This window comes from Hipposideros armiger, unplaced genomic scaffold (assembly GCF_001890085.2).
Source record: "Hipposideros armiger isolate ML-2016 unplaced genomic scaffold, ASM189008v1 scaffold_646, whole genome shotgun sequence".
NCBI lineage: Eukaryota > Metazoa > Chordata > Mammalia > Chiroptera > Hipposideridae > Hipposideros > Hipposideros armiger.
The window spans coordinates 1,046,573-1,063,270 of NW_017731996.1; the positions used below are offsets into that span (position 1 = coordinate 1,046,573).

A 16,698-nucleotide genomic window follows, 5' to 3' on the forward strand; every position below is an offset into this window, starting at 1 on the left:
TCCTTCTTTATGTCCTCCTTAAGTTCCTGAAACATTCTTATCATCAGTGTTCTAAACTCTGTCTCTGAAAGGTTGGATACCTCTGTTTCATTTAGTTACATTTCTTGAGGTTTCTTCTGATCTTTTACTTGGGAAATGTTTCTTTGTTTCTTCATCCTGGCTATCGCTCTGATTGCTTCGGTGTATTAGATCACCTAGAAAGAAAAAAGAAAAAAGGAAAAAGAAAACAAAAAGAAAAAAGAGAAAAAGAGGAAAAAGAGAAAAAAGGAAAAAAAAGGAGGGGCTCTCTGCCCACTTTAATCTGCAGACCACTTGCTCAGCAATAGATTCTGGACGACTCAGCACCAGCTGCTGGGGGAAAGGGCTCAGTGAGTCATGCGCCAACCTCCCTCTAGACTTGAAGTAAGCTTCCCACAATTAGTTGCTGTGTGCGCTGGAACTGTGCTCATCACCAAAAATCCACACAGGTTGTTGCGGGCTGTCTCCTGCTGCAAAAAACCCTCTGTGGCCTGCAGAGGTAGGAACTAGGGACCAGGGGCTCAGGGTGCCCCTGGCAACATAGCTCTAGGTGGGCGGGGCAAGCCCCCAAGTCACCACAGGGTGTGGTCAGTGGCTCCCACCAAGTCAGAGCAGCATGCACTCCTGCATCAGCAGCCAACCCACACAAACTTGCCTGGAAAGCCCCGTCTGAATCATGCAGGCACACAGCTCGCCGCCCTACACTCCCAGGAAAACTCCCTGTCTCAGCCTGTCCCAATCAGCTGCTCAAAGATCAGGCCGAGCAGCCGGACAGCCAATTGCCACCAAGACAACTCTACACGTGCAGTGCGGAAATCAGGGACCTAAGGCGAATCGCGCACTTCCGGGTCTCAATAAGCAGTCTGTTGTAGTCAGAACGCGCTTGCCTGGCGTTTCCCTGGCTACGTCTGCATGCGCACGCACGCACGCACACACGCACTCCTGCGCCAATTCCAGCAGCCCAATACAGTCCCAGACCTGAGCCTCTGTGGGAGGGCCCAGCCCTGAAAAAACAGCGGCCTCCTGTGCACTACTCGTGTGCAGGCTCCACACCAGGGGAACAATGATTTCAAAAACCTCCAGCTCCCGCGCCAAAGGCACTCAGTTCAGTCCTTCCCGGAGGCTCCTGGGCTCCACTCACAAAGCTACTCCCTCCACCAGGAACCAGGTGAGTGCTCACCAGCGAGCGAGTCGGTTTGCCGGCTCCACTGTTTATCCAGCTGCCCCCAGCCTCACTGAGCCGAGCAAAGAGAGTCCTCACTATTTTCTCCTTCCAGCTATCGTAGAACTGCTCTTCCCAGCAACGTAACTCTGGGGTGGTGAGTGCGGTGTGGGGCCGGAGGGTCTCGCCCCGACCGGAGAAGCCTCCCCACCGCTGAGGTGTCCCTCACAGGGTTTGCCCTCTCTCATCTCTGCCCCTCCTACCGGACTTGACGTGGCCTCCTCTTTAAGTCCTTCGTTTAGAGGTTCTGCTCATCTAGGGTCCAGGGAACTTCTGAGGTTGAATATCTTATAATTTATTTGTAATTTTGGTGTGATCCTGGGACGTAGTTGGCACAGCGTCTGTCTATTCCGCCATCTTACAGGAAGTCCCAAATACCTCATTTTTTAAATCTATGGTTTCTTTTTTTTTTTCTTTCAACATGTAAATATTTTATTTACTTGGCATGTGTTTTGAGATATAAGGGTCTGTTTTTCTTCTCAGTGTCTGCCCAGTTGCCTTTGCATCCTTTATTGAATAATTTATCTTTTCTCTGCTGTTATGCAGTGCCATCTTTATCATATATTAAATTCCCATATATGTATTTGCATCTATTTCTGGACTTCATTCTATTTTGTTAATTTGTATGTCTGTTTACATGTCAGTGTCATGCTTTTTATTTACTAGCTTTATATAAATCCTCTGATAAGATCTTTCTTTGGAATTTGTTCAGTTATCCTTGTGTGTTTGTTTTCTGTGTGAATACCAGAATTGGCTTGTCTAGTTCTAAAAAAGCTCTCTTTTCTTTGGGATTGTGTTAAATTTGTAGATTGATTTAGAAGAATTGACATCTCTCTGATATTGATTCTTTCTGTCTGAGAACAGTGTATGTTATTCCATTGATTCTGTCTTTCATGTCCCCCAGAAGTATGTGGTGTTTTCTTTATGTTGATAGTATATATTTCTTACATTTATCTCTAAGACTTTTACCTTTTGCATTGCTGTTATAAGTGGAATCTTATGAGTATTTGGTATCTAGCCAGTAGGTTTGGGGGATAAAAATCAACAGTGATTTTGGATGTGTTAGTTTCTGAGATGCTTGAAATGTCAAGTAGACAGTTTGATATAGGAGGTGCAGCTCAGAGGAGTGGACAGGGCTAGAGAAATAATTTGAGTCTTCACTTCTGATGTGGGATGTAATCACCTGAAAAGTGTGGAGTATATATAGGGGAAATAAAAGGGCTGAAATAGGTAGGTTGGAAGAGGAGGAGCCAGAACAGGAGATAGAAAAGGAGCATCCAAAATGAGTTAGAAAAGCAGGAAAGAGTAGTGTTTTAGAATCCAAGAGAAATATTTCAAGAAAAATTGGGCAGCTCATGTCAGGTGGTTAAGTGAGACAAGGACAGAGAACTGACCATTGGATTTGGCAAGACACAAATCGGTAGTGATCTTGCTGATGTTATTTTAATGGACTGGTGGGACAAAACCTGATTGGAGCACAATAATGAGCAAATGGGAGGTGAGAAATGGAGACAACTTTTTTATATCTTTTTATTTATTTATTTATTTATTTTATTTTTATTTAGCTGAGCCATCCTGCTACCTGTTGGCAGCTCAGCGGCTGCTCAGCTCGGGCAGGGACTCAAACTGCTGTTGTTCAGAGCTCAAACTCTTGAGTGAGTTCTTAACCAACTGAGCCACTCAGCCGGCCCTTGATATCTTTTAATGAGAAAGAAAGAGAAATAAAGATGCTACATGGGCCAGCAGTTGTTTTTATTTATTTTCTTTGAAGATGGATTGCATTAAGACATGTTATTTTATGCTCATGAGAATAATTTTGAAGAGTGAAAAATTGATGGCATAGGCAAGATGGAAATAATTTTGGTGTCAAATCTTTGTGCATGTACAGGAATTATATACATATAGAGCAGAAGTAAAGATGTTGGCTTTAGATTAGAGCAGAAAGGAAAGCAGAGTACACCGATGCAAATACAAGTAGGCTGGTAAATTTTGTTACGAAGAATAGCTATAGTTTTCAGTGATCAAATAAAGTGATCAAATGAGAGGAGTAAAAAGATGGCAACTAAAGTTGAGGAGAGAAAATTATGAAATAGTAGTCTTTAGAGCGAATTCATTAAGTAATGTAGTAGGATGGCCAGGTACAGCTGAATGCCCTTTTAAAATTTTTTGGCAGATACTGAATGTGAGACTCAATTAGTCTTAATATTCAGATGTATGGGGCATGAAGTAGGGTTTAACTAAGGTAGGGGTTTTGCCAGGATGAAGTGATGGAAGAACATTGACGTTGCTGGGAATGGTAACAGGAATAGAGATAAAGATAATGATAGAGCAAGTACCGAAAATAACATGGAAGAAAGAATAGTAGCACTAGCTCTTAGAGAAACAGTTATAGGAAGTGGTACCAAAAGTTCAGGCTTTAGATGAAAACGAACCGTGTTTTCAGTCACGAGCCATACGATCTAGATAATTTACTTGTCTCCTCTGTGCCTCAGATTCATCTGAAAAATTGGTACAATCTGAAAAATAGGCATCTGTCATAGGAGTAATATTTCAGTTATGTTTAGTTTCATTAAGATAAAGTATGTAAAGCAGTTAACCATGATCTTGGCCACAGTTGTTACTTTCCGGGTCAGCCTCTCTTCCCCTGCTCTCTCTCTTGCTTTGCTGCCAATTCACCCTATTGGCTGTCTAGATAATTGCTACTAGTGTTGTGTGCCCCTCTTATATTCTCTTGGCTCTCACAGCTTTATTTTTGCGATGAATTCTCTTGATACATTCTTTCCTGGTTGGGTAAAATATTTGAGATGGACTCATTCCTTCTGAAAGAGACATATTCTGATTTGTTTGGTGCCATTATATTTTATGTATCTTTTCATTAGCTGGTTACACGAAAATGGCTGTCTTTTTCCTCTCACATGAGAATCTAATGCTTGAAAGAAAGCAGATACTGACTTGTGTCTAGAAATATTCTGATCTGAAATGGTATGTTGGAAAGAGAGCCAATGATTTCTTCAAAGTATTAGGACATATGGTTATAATATTATTGTTATCCTCTAGCCACACTGACTTGCTCAGTGGCCTAGAACAGCAAACTTTTTCTTTGTCTGGCATATTCTTTCCCCCACTCTCACCCTACCCCCCTTTTGGTATGTCCCTATTCCTTGCTTGGCTGGTTTATCCTCTTTTTCTTCTGTCTAGTTTACATATTAACCTTTATATGGAGGCTTCTTCTCCCACCTTTTCTACAGTAAATTCTGAAGCTTTTATGTGTTTCCTTCAGAGCATTTACCAAAACTTAAAATTATTTAGTTGAGAAAAACCAACTATGTTTTCATCTGTCTCTCTACCTGAATAAGTGCCTGATTTCCAGAAGGTACTGACTAGACAGTCTCAATAAATGAATAATAGAATATCTGATATGTACTTGACTGTGAGGTGTATTAATAAGTACAAATAACTAGATTAAGTGCTCATTAAACTTGAATTTTTTTTCCATTAAATCTTTATAAAACTCCTAAGAGATAGGTGTTGCTCATTTTATAGAGAGAAATGGATCACAAAGCTTTTAAATGTTAGAACTTGGGTTTGGAACCCAGGTTTGATTCTAAAGCTTTTCTTAGCTGTTGCTTTCCTTTTACTGGAAGAGAGTTAGTCATTAGGGCATCTAACTCCCTGTCTCTTTGGTTTTTAGGAACTCCTAGCAATAGTAAAACAAAAGACTACTGAGAATTTAGATGATGTCACCTTCTTGTTTACTTTGAAAGCACTTTGGAATCTTACAGATGAGTCTCCAGCTGCCTGCAAGCACTTTATTGAAAATGAAGGATTGGCAATCTTCATTCAAGTCTTGGAGGTGGGAAGACAGGATTGAGTTTATACGTAAAGTTCTTTTCTCCGTGATAAAGTAACCTGTATATTCTTTTTTTTTTTTTTTAAAGATTTTTATTGGGGAATTGGGGGGATGGGAACAGCGCTGGGGAATTGGGGGAAGGGGAACAGACAAGTTGCTGTCGTTTTTGTTCTTCAGTCTAGTTATGGAGGGCGTTGCTTCACTGGCCCAAGTTGGCACCATCATTGCACTCCTCCCGGGCAAGGCAGATCAGTCACCGGCTTCTGGACGGTCGCTCACTGCGGCTGCTGGCCGCTCACGCTGGCTGCTGGCTACACACGGTAGCCCATGGCAACCCACTGCCACAGGGGCTGCAGCCTACGCTGTCACCGGCGACTCACGGCAGCCCAGCTCCAGGTTGAGCTGTTGTTCAGCATCTTAGCTGTGGAGGGCAGTGTCACTGGCCCTCATATGTGGGATCCGAACCGGGGCCCTCTGGCGTCCCAAGCCAGTTCTTAATCATCGCGCCACTCGGCCGGCCCAAAAAGTAACCTGTATATTCTTTTGACAGACTTTTTCAGAGTCATCAATACAAAGCAGAGTACTTGGTCTTTTGGTAAGGCGAATTGTTTTGTGTTAATTCTAATTACTTGAAAATAATAATAACGCTAACACTTATGTAGTACTTACTATATGCTAGGCACTTTTATAAGCAATTGACATGTATTAACTCATTTAATTTTCACATCATCCCTATAAAGTAAATACCATTATATATTAGTCATCTATTGCTGTGAACATACTACAGCTTAAAACAACAGCCTTTTTATTTACTTATGAATCTGTGGATCAACAGTTTTAACTCAGCTATATAGTTCCGCTGGTCTCCTGGGGGGTTACTCATATAGCTGCAATCATCTGGTGGATCAGTTAGAGCTAGATGCTGTAAGATGGCTTGACACACCTAACAGTTGGTGCAGCTGGGCCTTGTATCTCCATAGGTTTCTTCACTTGGCAGTTTCAGGAACAGTATCAGGCAAGTCCCACTGTACAAGTGCTTCTTAAACTTCTGCGTATGTCACATTTTCTAATGTTTCTCTGGCCAAAGTAAGTTACATGGGCTGGGGTGTTTTCCAACAACCGCTTCTCCAACTGGGTGTCCTGCAATTCAATTCAATTCTGACATCAAATTCCTGGAGTTAGCATCAGATCCCACAAGTTAAAAGGCTCAGTTTCACAACACTACTCTCACTTCAGTTGACAATTGTAAGTTCTGGGCCACCTGCACTTCTGACTGACTGACTATAAATTGGGAGTTTCCATGACCCCTTCCTTAGGATGATAATTTGTTGGAATGGCTCACAGAATTCAGGAAGGCATTTTACTTGGCTATTACCAATGTATTATAAAGGATACAACTCAGAAACAGTGAAAGGAAGAGATGCATAGGGCAAAGAAGGAGGGGTGTGCATTGAGCTTCCATGCTCTCGCTGGGCACACCACTCTCCCAGCACCTGGATGTGTTCACCAACCCACGAGTTTTCTAAACCCCATCATTTAGGGGTTTTGATGGAGGTTTCATCACATAGGCATGCTTGATTATTAATTCAATCTTCAGCCCCTCTCCTTTCCCCCAGAGTTTGAGGGTGGGATTGAAAAGGCTTCTAATCAAGGTTTGGTCTTTGTGGCATCCAGCCCCCGTCCTGAAGATGCTCTTATCATTCCTGTCGGGAAATTCCAAGGGATTTAAGAGCTCTGTGTCAGGAACTGGGGACAGAGACCAAATAGATATTTCTTGTTATGCCCATGATTAAGCCCAGATTAGAAGAGGTGGCCATCCTTTAATGGGAGGAGCAGCAAGGTCACTTTGCTAAGGGTACACAGGATATGAAAAATTGTGTTATGTTCTATAGTCTACCATATGTTGTTATCTACATTTTATAGACATAGAGTCTGAGGTGCAAATGTGCCATTTACCCTATGTTACCAAACTCAGGCAGCCTGGCTCCAGTTGGACCCTCTGATAACCACTTTACTATACTTCCTTTTTAACAAGGTAATCCATTTTTTAAGAAATTTCTTTGTTTATACTTCTATACTACCTCTTAATCTGGATATTCATTATTGAGAAATTTCTTTGTTTCCTAAAGATAAAGGTGAAGATTTACAAAAAGTAATGAAGATGTACTATAAGCCCCTGAAGTTTGTCATGCTGATGCTTTTCCCACAGATGCATGAAATATATCGAGCTGATGGTGCTTATAATGTTGGGGAGGTGGTGTTAGACATACAAGTATTTACAAGTAACTCTCTAAGATTGACTATGGTAAGTGCTAGAAAAGAGGCACTAAGTCCAGTGGGAAGAAGAAAAGCAATGGGAAATCAGTCCAGAAAGGTGGATTGAATCCTCATATACCCTATACAGTGTTAAGTATCCTTCTACTAGCCGACCTAAGATATCTTTTACTTTGTATCTTTTTGAGAGCCTCTCAGAATAAATACTACCTTCTGAGGTTGTCCCTTTTCCTTCTTGTGAATGAAGACGACCCACAGTCGCCTGTAGCTCCCATCTTCTCAACATTTTGTTCCATAGACTCTTGGAAAGAAAAAGCTGTTACAAAAGTAGCCTCTGCCAACCTTACAAGAGAAATCTTGGGACTCAACCAAGGTGTTTCTCAGTTACATTAAGGATGCTATCTATCATCTTGTTTCTTTTTCTTTTTTTAAAGGTTTTTATTGGGGAATTGGGGGATGGGAACAGCACTGGGGAATTAGGGTAGGGGAACAGACAAGTTGCTGTCATTTTGTTCTTCAGTCTAGTTGCGGAGGACGTTGCTTCACTGGCCCAAGTTGGCACCATCATTGCGCTCTTCCTGGGTGAGGCAGATCAGTCGCCAGCTTCTGGACAGCCGCTCACAGCGGCTGCTGGCTACACACGGTAGCCCATGGCAACCCACTGCAGCAGGGGCTGCAGCCTATGCCATCGCTGGTGACTCACGGCAGCCCAGCTCCAGGTTGAGTTGTTGTTCAACATCTTAGCTGTAGAGGGCAGTGTCACTGGCCCTCATATGTGGGATCCGAACTGGGGCCCTCTGGCGTCCCAAGCCAGCTCTTAACCAACGTGCCACTCAGCCGGCCCTCATCTTGTCTCTTGTTTGGGGGCTGTTGTCTGAGAGACTTAATGCTGAAATCATGCTATTAACACAGTGTATATAGAACTAGCCTTGGGGGAAAGCTGGGGGATCTTAAACAGGAAGCTTTTGCCTAAATCATGCTATTGACAGGAGGGGTATAACTGGTCTTGGGAAGAACTGGGGGGTGGTTTCAAAACAGCACAATTGTCTACATAGTGCCATATGGTGTTTTTCAACATACTAGTATAGGGCGTGTAATTTTCTGAAAGCTGCTTCAGAAGGATCAGTACCTTGACTGTGTTTCACCTCTGTGTTCACTTTGACTATGTTTTGCCTCTAAACCTTTGATTTTTCATCAGTGTGATGGATATACCTTAAAATTACCCCCCCCCCCATGATTCCAGTCTCTTGGTGTTCATGTCTTTGTGTAACCCCCTCTCCTTGAATGTGGGCAGGACCTGGACTTGCTTCTAACTGATAGAATATGGCAAAAATAATAGGATGTCACTCCTGTGATTTTGTTTACACACACACAACATAAATCCGTCTTGCTAGCAGACACTCTATAGAGAGACTCTTCCTGGCTTTGAAGAAGCAAGCTGCCATGAAGTAAGTGGTTAGAGAAGGGAGACACCCACTTGACAAGGAGCTGTGGGCAGTTTCTAGCTTAGTTCCAGCAAGAAACTGAGACCATTAATCTTGCAGCCACAAGGAAATGAATTCTGGCAACAGCCTGAGTGACCTTGGAAGTAGATTCCACCCTCTACCCCTCAGTGGAGCCTCCATATGGGAATTTCAACCCAGCTGGCATTTTCACTGCAGCCTTGTGAGACCTCAGAATAGAGACTCAGCTAAGCCATGTCTGGGCTCTTGACTCACAGAAACCTAGAGAAAAATGTGTGTTGTTTTAAGCCACCAAGTTTGTAGTAGTTTGTTACACAGAATAGAAAATGAATACAATATATAAAATAAAATAAAGAAAATACTGCCTGCCTTTCATTGTTGCTGTTAGACTTGAAGCTAATATTACATATAGCAGGCCCCCAGGAATATTAAGTATTTGAATCAGGCCTGGGTTTGTATTCTGTGTAGTTCAACCATGTATTAGCAGTGTGAACCTGACAAGTTAGCCTTGCTGAGTGTCAAATTTTTTTGTATGACTATTTTAAAGATTAAATGAGACAAGGTAGATCAAAAGACATTTTGTCTATCTAGTACAGTGCCTGGCACTTAGTAAGTGCTTACTCAGTATTTTGTTATTACTGATCATCCTCATCATCAAGGGGTGGGGGGATTGTGGATGTTAGGCTAAATTGAGAGGGAGGGGGGTGGGACTGAGTGTTCTGAATGTGTCTAGCTGAGCACTAGGAGAGGGAGAGGAGCCAGTTCCGGACTCCCCTCCTTTCCTGTCCTTGATACTCTGCTCCATCTGACCTGTAGAACAACATAGCTGAAGTCAGAGAACTGTCTTCCAAGCTGGTGACTGAAGATGTGCTGAAGCATGTCAGCGTCTTGCTCCATAGCAAAGAGATAGAAGTCAGCTATTTTGCTGCAGGCATCATAGCCCACCTGACATCTGACAAACAGCCCTGGGTTTCCGGTGATCTTCAAAGGAGTGCTCTTCTCCAGGATCTGGTACAAAATCCAGAGTAATCTTGCAGAAAACTTATTTTCTAGATTATAAGAATTTTAGAAATATGTGTTTGTTCATTGTAGAAAATGGGAAACACAGAAAAGTATAAAGTATTGTAAATCATTCATACCCTACCACCCAAAGTTAACCTCTGTTAACATTTTGTTGCATTTCTTATATTTTTCTTTTATAAAGTTATAGATGCAAGCAGTTGTATATGGCTTATTCCAATTCTTTCCCACTTTCAGCTCTTTTTAAAGCTATTTCTTTTGGTATTTACCTCCATATCTCTAAATAATATGTGTTGCTCCTTTGTGACTTTGCAGTGGTAGGCATTATTTATCAATTTCCCCATTCTGGAAAATGAATATTCTTTTTCTCACTGTCCCTATGCACACCCTTCCCTATACTCTAAGTATAAATCCCCTTTTGGTACATTCAGACATATTCTATTCACTTGAGTTTCTCAGAGACTCCTTTCCCAGAGCCTTCTGTCTTTTTCTCATCTGGTCTGCTTTTTTTTGGTATATCTGCTATACTGCTGTCATCCCATGATATTCCTTTACTATAATCCTGGGGATTCTTTTTGCCTCTCTTGTATTGGATTTTCTGTTTCCTGGATTACATGCCTCCCTGTTTCATTTTGTTTTCTTTCTGTATTCCCTCAATCTGTTGGATCGCATCCTCAAGTTGCTTCCTAAGAAAAGATGCACAAACAAGAAAATTTGAGACCTTACCTGTTTGAAAGGTCTTCGCATTTGGTTGATGAAATGGCTGAGTATAGAATTTTCATTTTGAAATACTTTCCCTTCAGAATTTTTAAGTCATTGCTACATTGTCTTTTACTTTTCAGTATCACTGTTGAGAAGTCCCATGCTATTTTTTGGGAAGCTTTTAAGATCTTTGTTCTCAATGTTTGGAAATCACAGTGATGTACCTTGATGTGGATATATTTTCATCTGTTATGTTTGGCTACTTATGACTCTGGAAGCTCATTTCCTTCAGCTCTGGGAAATTCCTCCCTCCCTCCCTCCCTTCTTACCTTCCTACCTTCCCTTCTTCTTCTCTCCCTTTTGGGGGGATTGGTTCCACCAGACTCTTCTTACCTATTTGTCTTTTTAAAATATTTTTCAACTTCTACTCTTTCTGTTGGATTTTGCATTTCTGCTATTATTAATTTCCAAGAACTCTTTTTTTCGTTGTTGTTCTCTTGAGTGCTTTTTTAAAAATGCAATATCTTATTGTTTCATGGTGGCTATATCTATTATCTCTTTAAAGGTATTAATGATAGTTTAGGATTTTGTGTTTTTTTGTTTGTTTGTTTTAGCTGAGCCATCCTGCCACCTGTTGGCAGCTCAGCGGCAGCTCAGCTCAGCTCAGGCCGGGACTCGAACCGCTGTTGCTCAGAGCTCGTACTCTTGAGTGAGCTCTTAACCAACTGAGCCACTTGGCTGGCCATTGGGATTTTGTTTTAAGTGTTTCTCTTTCCCCAAGGCCTCTGTTTCTGGCAAGTTTCTTCCCACTTCCCATTTTTGTTCCTTGATGTTACAGATTTTCTTAAACTGTATGGTGATCTTCAGCTGTCCCTTCATATCTAAGAGTGGGGCTGTTTGAAAGCTGTGTGTAGATGGGTGGAACTTGTCAACTGTGGGCTTCACTATAGAGTGATCTGGATTAGTTGTGCCTCAATATCAGTGTCATTAGATCTTTTGTTCTGAACTGGTTGGGATTTGCCTGAAGAAGAACCTTCTATTCTCCTGACTGAAAACTATAAACTTAGCTGTCAGCAAGCAGTTTGAAAGCCCACTAGAGGAAGACAGTTGAGGGCAGGGGAGTCTCAGCATTTAGTATTTAGATTTTTTACTTCAGACTCCTGTTTTTAGCATGGTACTCCCACCCTTAATTGTTCATGGGGTTGCCCAGTACAAGAGATTTTGTTAGGGGTGGGAGAGATCTGGGAGTCTTGATTATTTGGTACTTTCAACCAGTCCTCCTGTTTTCAACCTCACCCCCTAATTCTCACTTCCTCAAGTTCTTGGTATGCCAAATTTTTAAGTCTCTTTGGGGTTCTGTTCAAATTGGTTTGTTTTTTAACCTTCCCCAGTGCTAGATCTGTTTAATCAGTTACCCTTTTCCTTCTGCTTTGTTTTGTGTGTGTGTGTTTGCCTTCTTTTATTTTAAACCATTTATACTTTTCCGTTCATGGGATTTAGGGAAGGAGTGGATGCATGCATCCTCAGTCCTCCATTTTTAAACAGAAGCCCCTTTTTATTGCATTGTTTTCCATGTGACCTTGTTCATGTTCTACATATATAATGGTTATCTAATTGATATTTTGGCAAGTAAGTATACCTAAATTTAAGTAATCATTCCCATATTTTGAAAATTTATGTTGTTTTATGTATATGTAATTATAAAGGACACGGAACAGCCTATTGTGCCCTTTTAAAAATGATAGAATACAATACTAGAATCCTGGTTTCTCTTTTTGTATAGTATACGACCATCCAGAATTGGCCAAGTTCAAGTTGTAAGATGACAGCATTAGTGACCTACAGGTAATTCATGATGGTGTGCTTTTCTTTTTCTTCTTCTTTTTTTTTTTTTTTAGCTGAGCCACCCTGCCACCTTGTCACCTGTTGGCAGCTCAATGGCAACTCAGCTCGGGCCAGCACTTGAACTGCTGTTGCTCAGAGCTCGCACTCTTGAGCAAGCTCTTAACCAACTGAGCCACTTGGCCAGCCCTGGTGTGTTTTCTTAAAGCTTGTCCTTGGTCTATTCACTATGTAGAGGCCATGATATAGTGATAAAATATTAGAGTCAAAAGGCCTTGTGTTCAAATCCTATTTTTTGTGTGTGATATTGGGAATTCACTTTTAGAAAATTTCTGAGACTGTTTCCGTCATCTGTAAAATGAGGCTGACAGTATACAAGATTAAGGATGAAATGAGATTGAATGTATAAAGTATGTAACTCAGAATGAAATTTCTTAAATGCTAGTTCCCATTGTATGCTCAATAATATATCTGCCCAAGTGAGGAATTGACCCTGTGGGGAAAATGTTGAAAATAATTATTATATCCCTGTTGTTAGTCTGAGCTCTGAATGAACATCTTTGTATCTTTTTAGATCCTTAAGGGCATTTTTCCCACTCCTTGGCAACTTCTCTCAACCACAGGTCCAGCTCTGGGCAGTATGGGCTTTGTATCATGTCTGCGGCAAAAACCGTATGTATTCAAAACATAATAGTTTTCCAGCTATTTTTCTGTAATAAGTTCAAGATGGAATTTGTAAAAATTGTTCACCTGTGTCCTGAATTTAACTCCTTTGAAAAAGAAACTGAAAAACGTTTTTACTAGTTTACAAAAGGCTACAGAATTATAATATATTTGGGGGGTTAATGTCAGACAATATAGAAAGTGAAAGTTTGCTCTTTCACTCCTATTTCCCACAGTCAAGCACTGTTAATAATTTGATAACTACAGCTATTCTAGATATTTCTATATACATACTATAGTTAGTATGTACTGTACATGAATTTAATGTTTTTAAACAAAATGGGCTAATTCTATGCATTCTTTTGTATAGCTTGCTCTTTACACTTAACAGTTTAACATGAATATTCTTCCTATAGTGATACATAGATCTGCCTCTTTATAATGGTTTGTGGGAAGCTGGTGGGGCCAGGAGTCAGGAGTTTTCCAGCCAGATTAAATGTTTTTCCATGTTGTGCTGTTTTAAATTCCTCTGTGAGAATTTTTGGCTTATATCGTTTGCTGAGGATGATTGTAAAATGTTTGGCTTTTATTATAAATGAAATATAGGCTATAATTTTATACTAAAAAAACCTAAGAGATAACTTTTAGAATTAAGATTTAGCTAGCAACAAAAGCATAAAATATCTAAAAATACCTTTAACAAATAATGAGACTTATATGCAGAAAACTATAAGAAATAACTTAAAAACCTGAAATAGTTATGAAACACACTATACTCCTAGATGGAAAGACTTAAGATACAGGTGTCATTTCTTTTCAATTTATGGATTTATATAATACAATTCAAATGAATGAGTAAGAGATGAGGGATCTGAAAAATTAATCTGAAGTTAATCCGGCAGGATACAAAGGAAAGATCTGACCAAGATACAATGGTTTTTAAGAGCTTGCCCTAATACTTCTCTTTAAATTATAAAGTACTGTGAATGGTGCTGTCATACGAATAGAGACAGGCAGAGCATTTGGTCAGAATGGCCCTGAAACAGATTCCACTATATTCAATTACAACAGCAGTAGTTATATCAACTATTGAGTTGTCAGAAAAGTCATGACGTATTTTTTCTGTTTATCATTGCAAAAATCCGTCATGACTTTTCCAACAACCCAATAGAACTTAGTTGAGTACTTACTGTGTGCAGGCAGTGTACTCGTTATGAGATTGCATTTAATCTTCACAATTTCTAGAAGACGATAGCATTATTATTATTATCATCCATCTGTTAGAGATGAGAAAACAAGGCACAGAGAAGTTACATAACTTGCCCAAAGTTAAAACAGCTAGCACTGGCAGAACCAGGGTTCTATCCTAGTAATTTGACTCCAGATCACCACTGTTAATTAAGCTGTTCAATATTTATTCACTATGTGGATATAATAATTTATTTAACCAGTCTCCTTGTTTAACAATTGGACATTATTTTCAATCTTTTCTATTGTAAACATGGGTCAGTGAATAATGACATACGTGTGTGTGTGTGTGTGTGTGAGAGAGAATAATGACATATGTACGAGTATGTATAATACACACACAACACACGTATATAGTAAAAATAGGAGAAAATGTATATGTGGTAAGAGGATAGATGCCAGAACCAGACTGTTCTATTCACAGTTTCTTTGCCATTTTCTAACTGGGAACTTGAGCCAATTATTTAATCTCTCTGTGCCCCAGTTTCCTCACCTATAAAATGGGGATAAAAACACTTCATAAGATTGTTGTGAGAATTAAGTGGGTTAATATTTGTTAAGTGTTTAAAATACAGCTTGGTTCATAGTACATAGCATTTGTTAAATAAAATACTTCATTTTGCAGGTATGTGAGTTAATCTGTGGAATACTTAGAATTGCTGAGTCCAGAAGTTATGAACATTTGTGTCTTTGAGCTCTTGCTAACCTGTCCTGCAGAGAGTTGATTACCAGTTTGCAATCCTGTGAGCAGTGTAGGAGAGCTTGCCAGTTTCCTTACATTCTTGCAAAAACAATGGTTATTTGAACTTTTTGATCTTTGCCAATCTAAGGTGAAAGTGATAGTTTCAGTTGACATTTATTCTAAGTGAGGTTAACCATCTTTTCTTACATTTTAGACTCATTTCTTTTTCCTTGTATTGTCCGTTGATATCCTTTGTTCACTTTTCGTCTACTGTTTTTTGGTCTTTTTTAATTTCAAGGAACTCTTTCAAATATTTTTTCCCAGTTTATTGTCTTAATTTGGTTCATTGTGTTTACAAGTCAGTCTTTTGTTTTATTTCCTCCAGATTTCAGGTCATAGTTATACTTTCTAAAATTGATGAAAATTCTCATCCACTTTTTAAAAAATATTACCCTTCCCCTATTCTCTCCATTTTTTTCTTGAGGAACAACTATCAAGTATCCTGTACCTTCTGTCATTCTGTGTTACACATCTTGTAACCTTGCTTTATTTACTTATTATTACTTTTTTTTTTATTGTAGGTGACATACACTATTATATTAGTTTCAGGTATACAATGTAGTAATTTGATATTTAAATACCTTACAAAACTTTCTCCACTTTAAATCTAGTAACCATCTATCACCATACAACGTTATTACAATTTGTTGACTGTATGCCCTATACTGTACATTACATTCTCATGACTTATATATATTTTGTAACTTGAAGTTTGACTCATTTAATCCCCTTCACCTATTTCTTCCAACACCCCCTCCCCCCCTCCCAACATCAGTTTGGCAACCATCAGTTTGTTCTCTGTATCTGTAAGTCTGTCTGGTTTGTTTATTTTGCTTTTTAGATTCCATGTATAGCTGAAATCATATGGTATTTGTCTTTCTCTGTCTGACTTGTGTCACTTAGCATAATGCCCTCTAGGTCCATCCATGTTGTCTCAAATGGTAAGATTTCATTCTTTTCTATGGCTAATATTCCATTGTATATATGTACCACATCTGTATCCATTCACCTATCAGTGGACACCTAGGTTGCTTTTTATATCTTGGCTATTGTAAACAATGCTGCAGTGAACATAGGGGTGCATATATCTTTTCGAATTACTGTTTTCCACTTCTTTGGATAAATACTCAGAAGTGGAATTGCTGGGTCATTTGGTAGTTTTTTATGTTTTTTTGTTGTTGTTTTTTGTTTAAGATTTTATTAGAAAATTGGGGAAGGGAATAGCGTTGGGGAATCGGGGAAGGGGAACAGACAAGTTGCTGTCCTTTTGTTCTTTAGTCTAGTTGTGGAGGACATCACTTTACTGGCCCATGTTGGTATTATCATTGCACTCTTCCCGGGTGAGGCAGATCAGTCCCGGCCATTGACAGCTCTTGGCAGCTCATGCCAGCTGCTGGCTGCTCATGGTAGCTTATGGCAGCCCACTGCAGCCCCACTGCAGCCTGTGCCATCGCCGGCGACTCACAGCAGCCCAGCTCCAGGTCGAGCTGTTGTTCACCATCTTAGCTGTAGAGAGTGCAGCGTCACTGGCCCATGTGGGATCTGAACCGGCGGCCCTGCTGCTCAGAGCTCATGCTCCCAAGCCAACTCCTAACCAACAAATCACTCGGCTGGCCCGGTAGTTTTGTTTTTAATTTTTTGGGGCACCTCCATA

The 16,698-nt window shown here is 40.1% G+C and overlaps 1 protein-coding gene across 1 annotated transcript in view; it reads left to right on the plus strand.

Annotated features, from left to right (window-relative positions):
• Positions 1-16,698, plus strand: part of ZYG11A (zyg-11 family member A, cell cycle regulator) — a 57,032-nt gene that overhangs the window by 36,529 nt on the left and 3,805 nt on the right. The window contains 5 exon segments of the mRNA XM_019625933.1: positions 4,932-5,093; positions 5,641-5,685; positions 9,644-9,838; positions 12,333-12,394; positions 12,966-13,063. Coding sequence (XP_019481478.1) covers positions 4,932-5,093; positions 5,641-5,685; positions 9,644-9,838; positions 12,333-12,394; positions 12,966-13,063 — 562 coding nt within the window.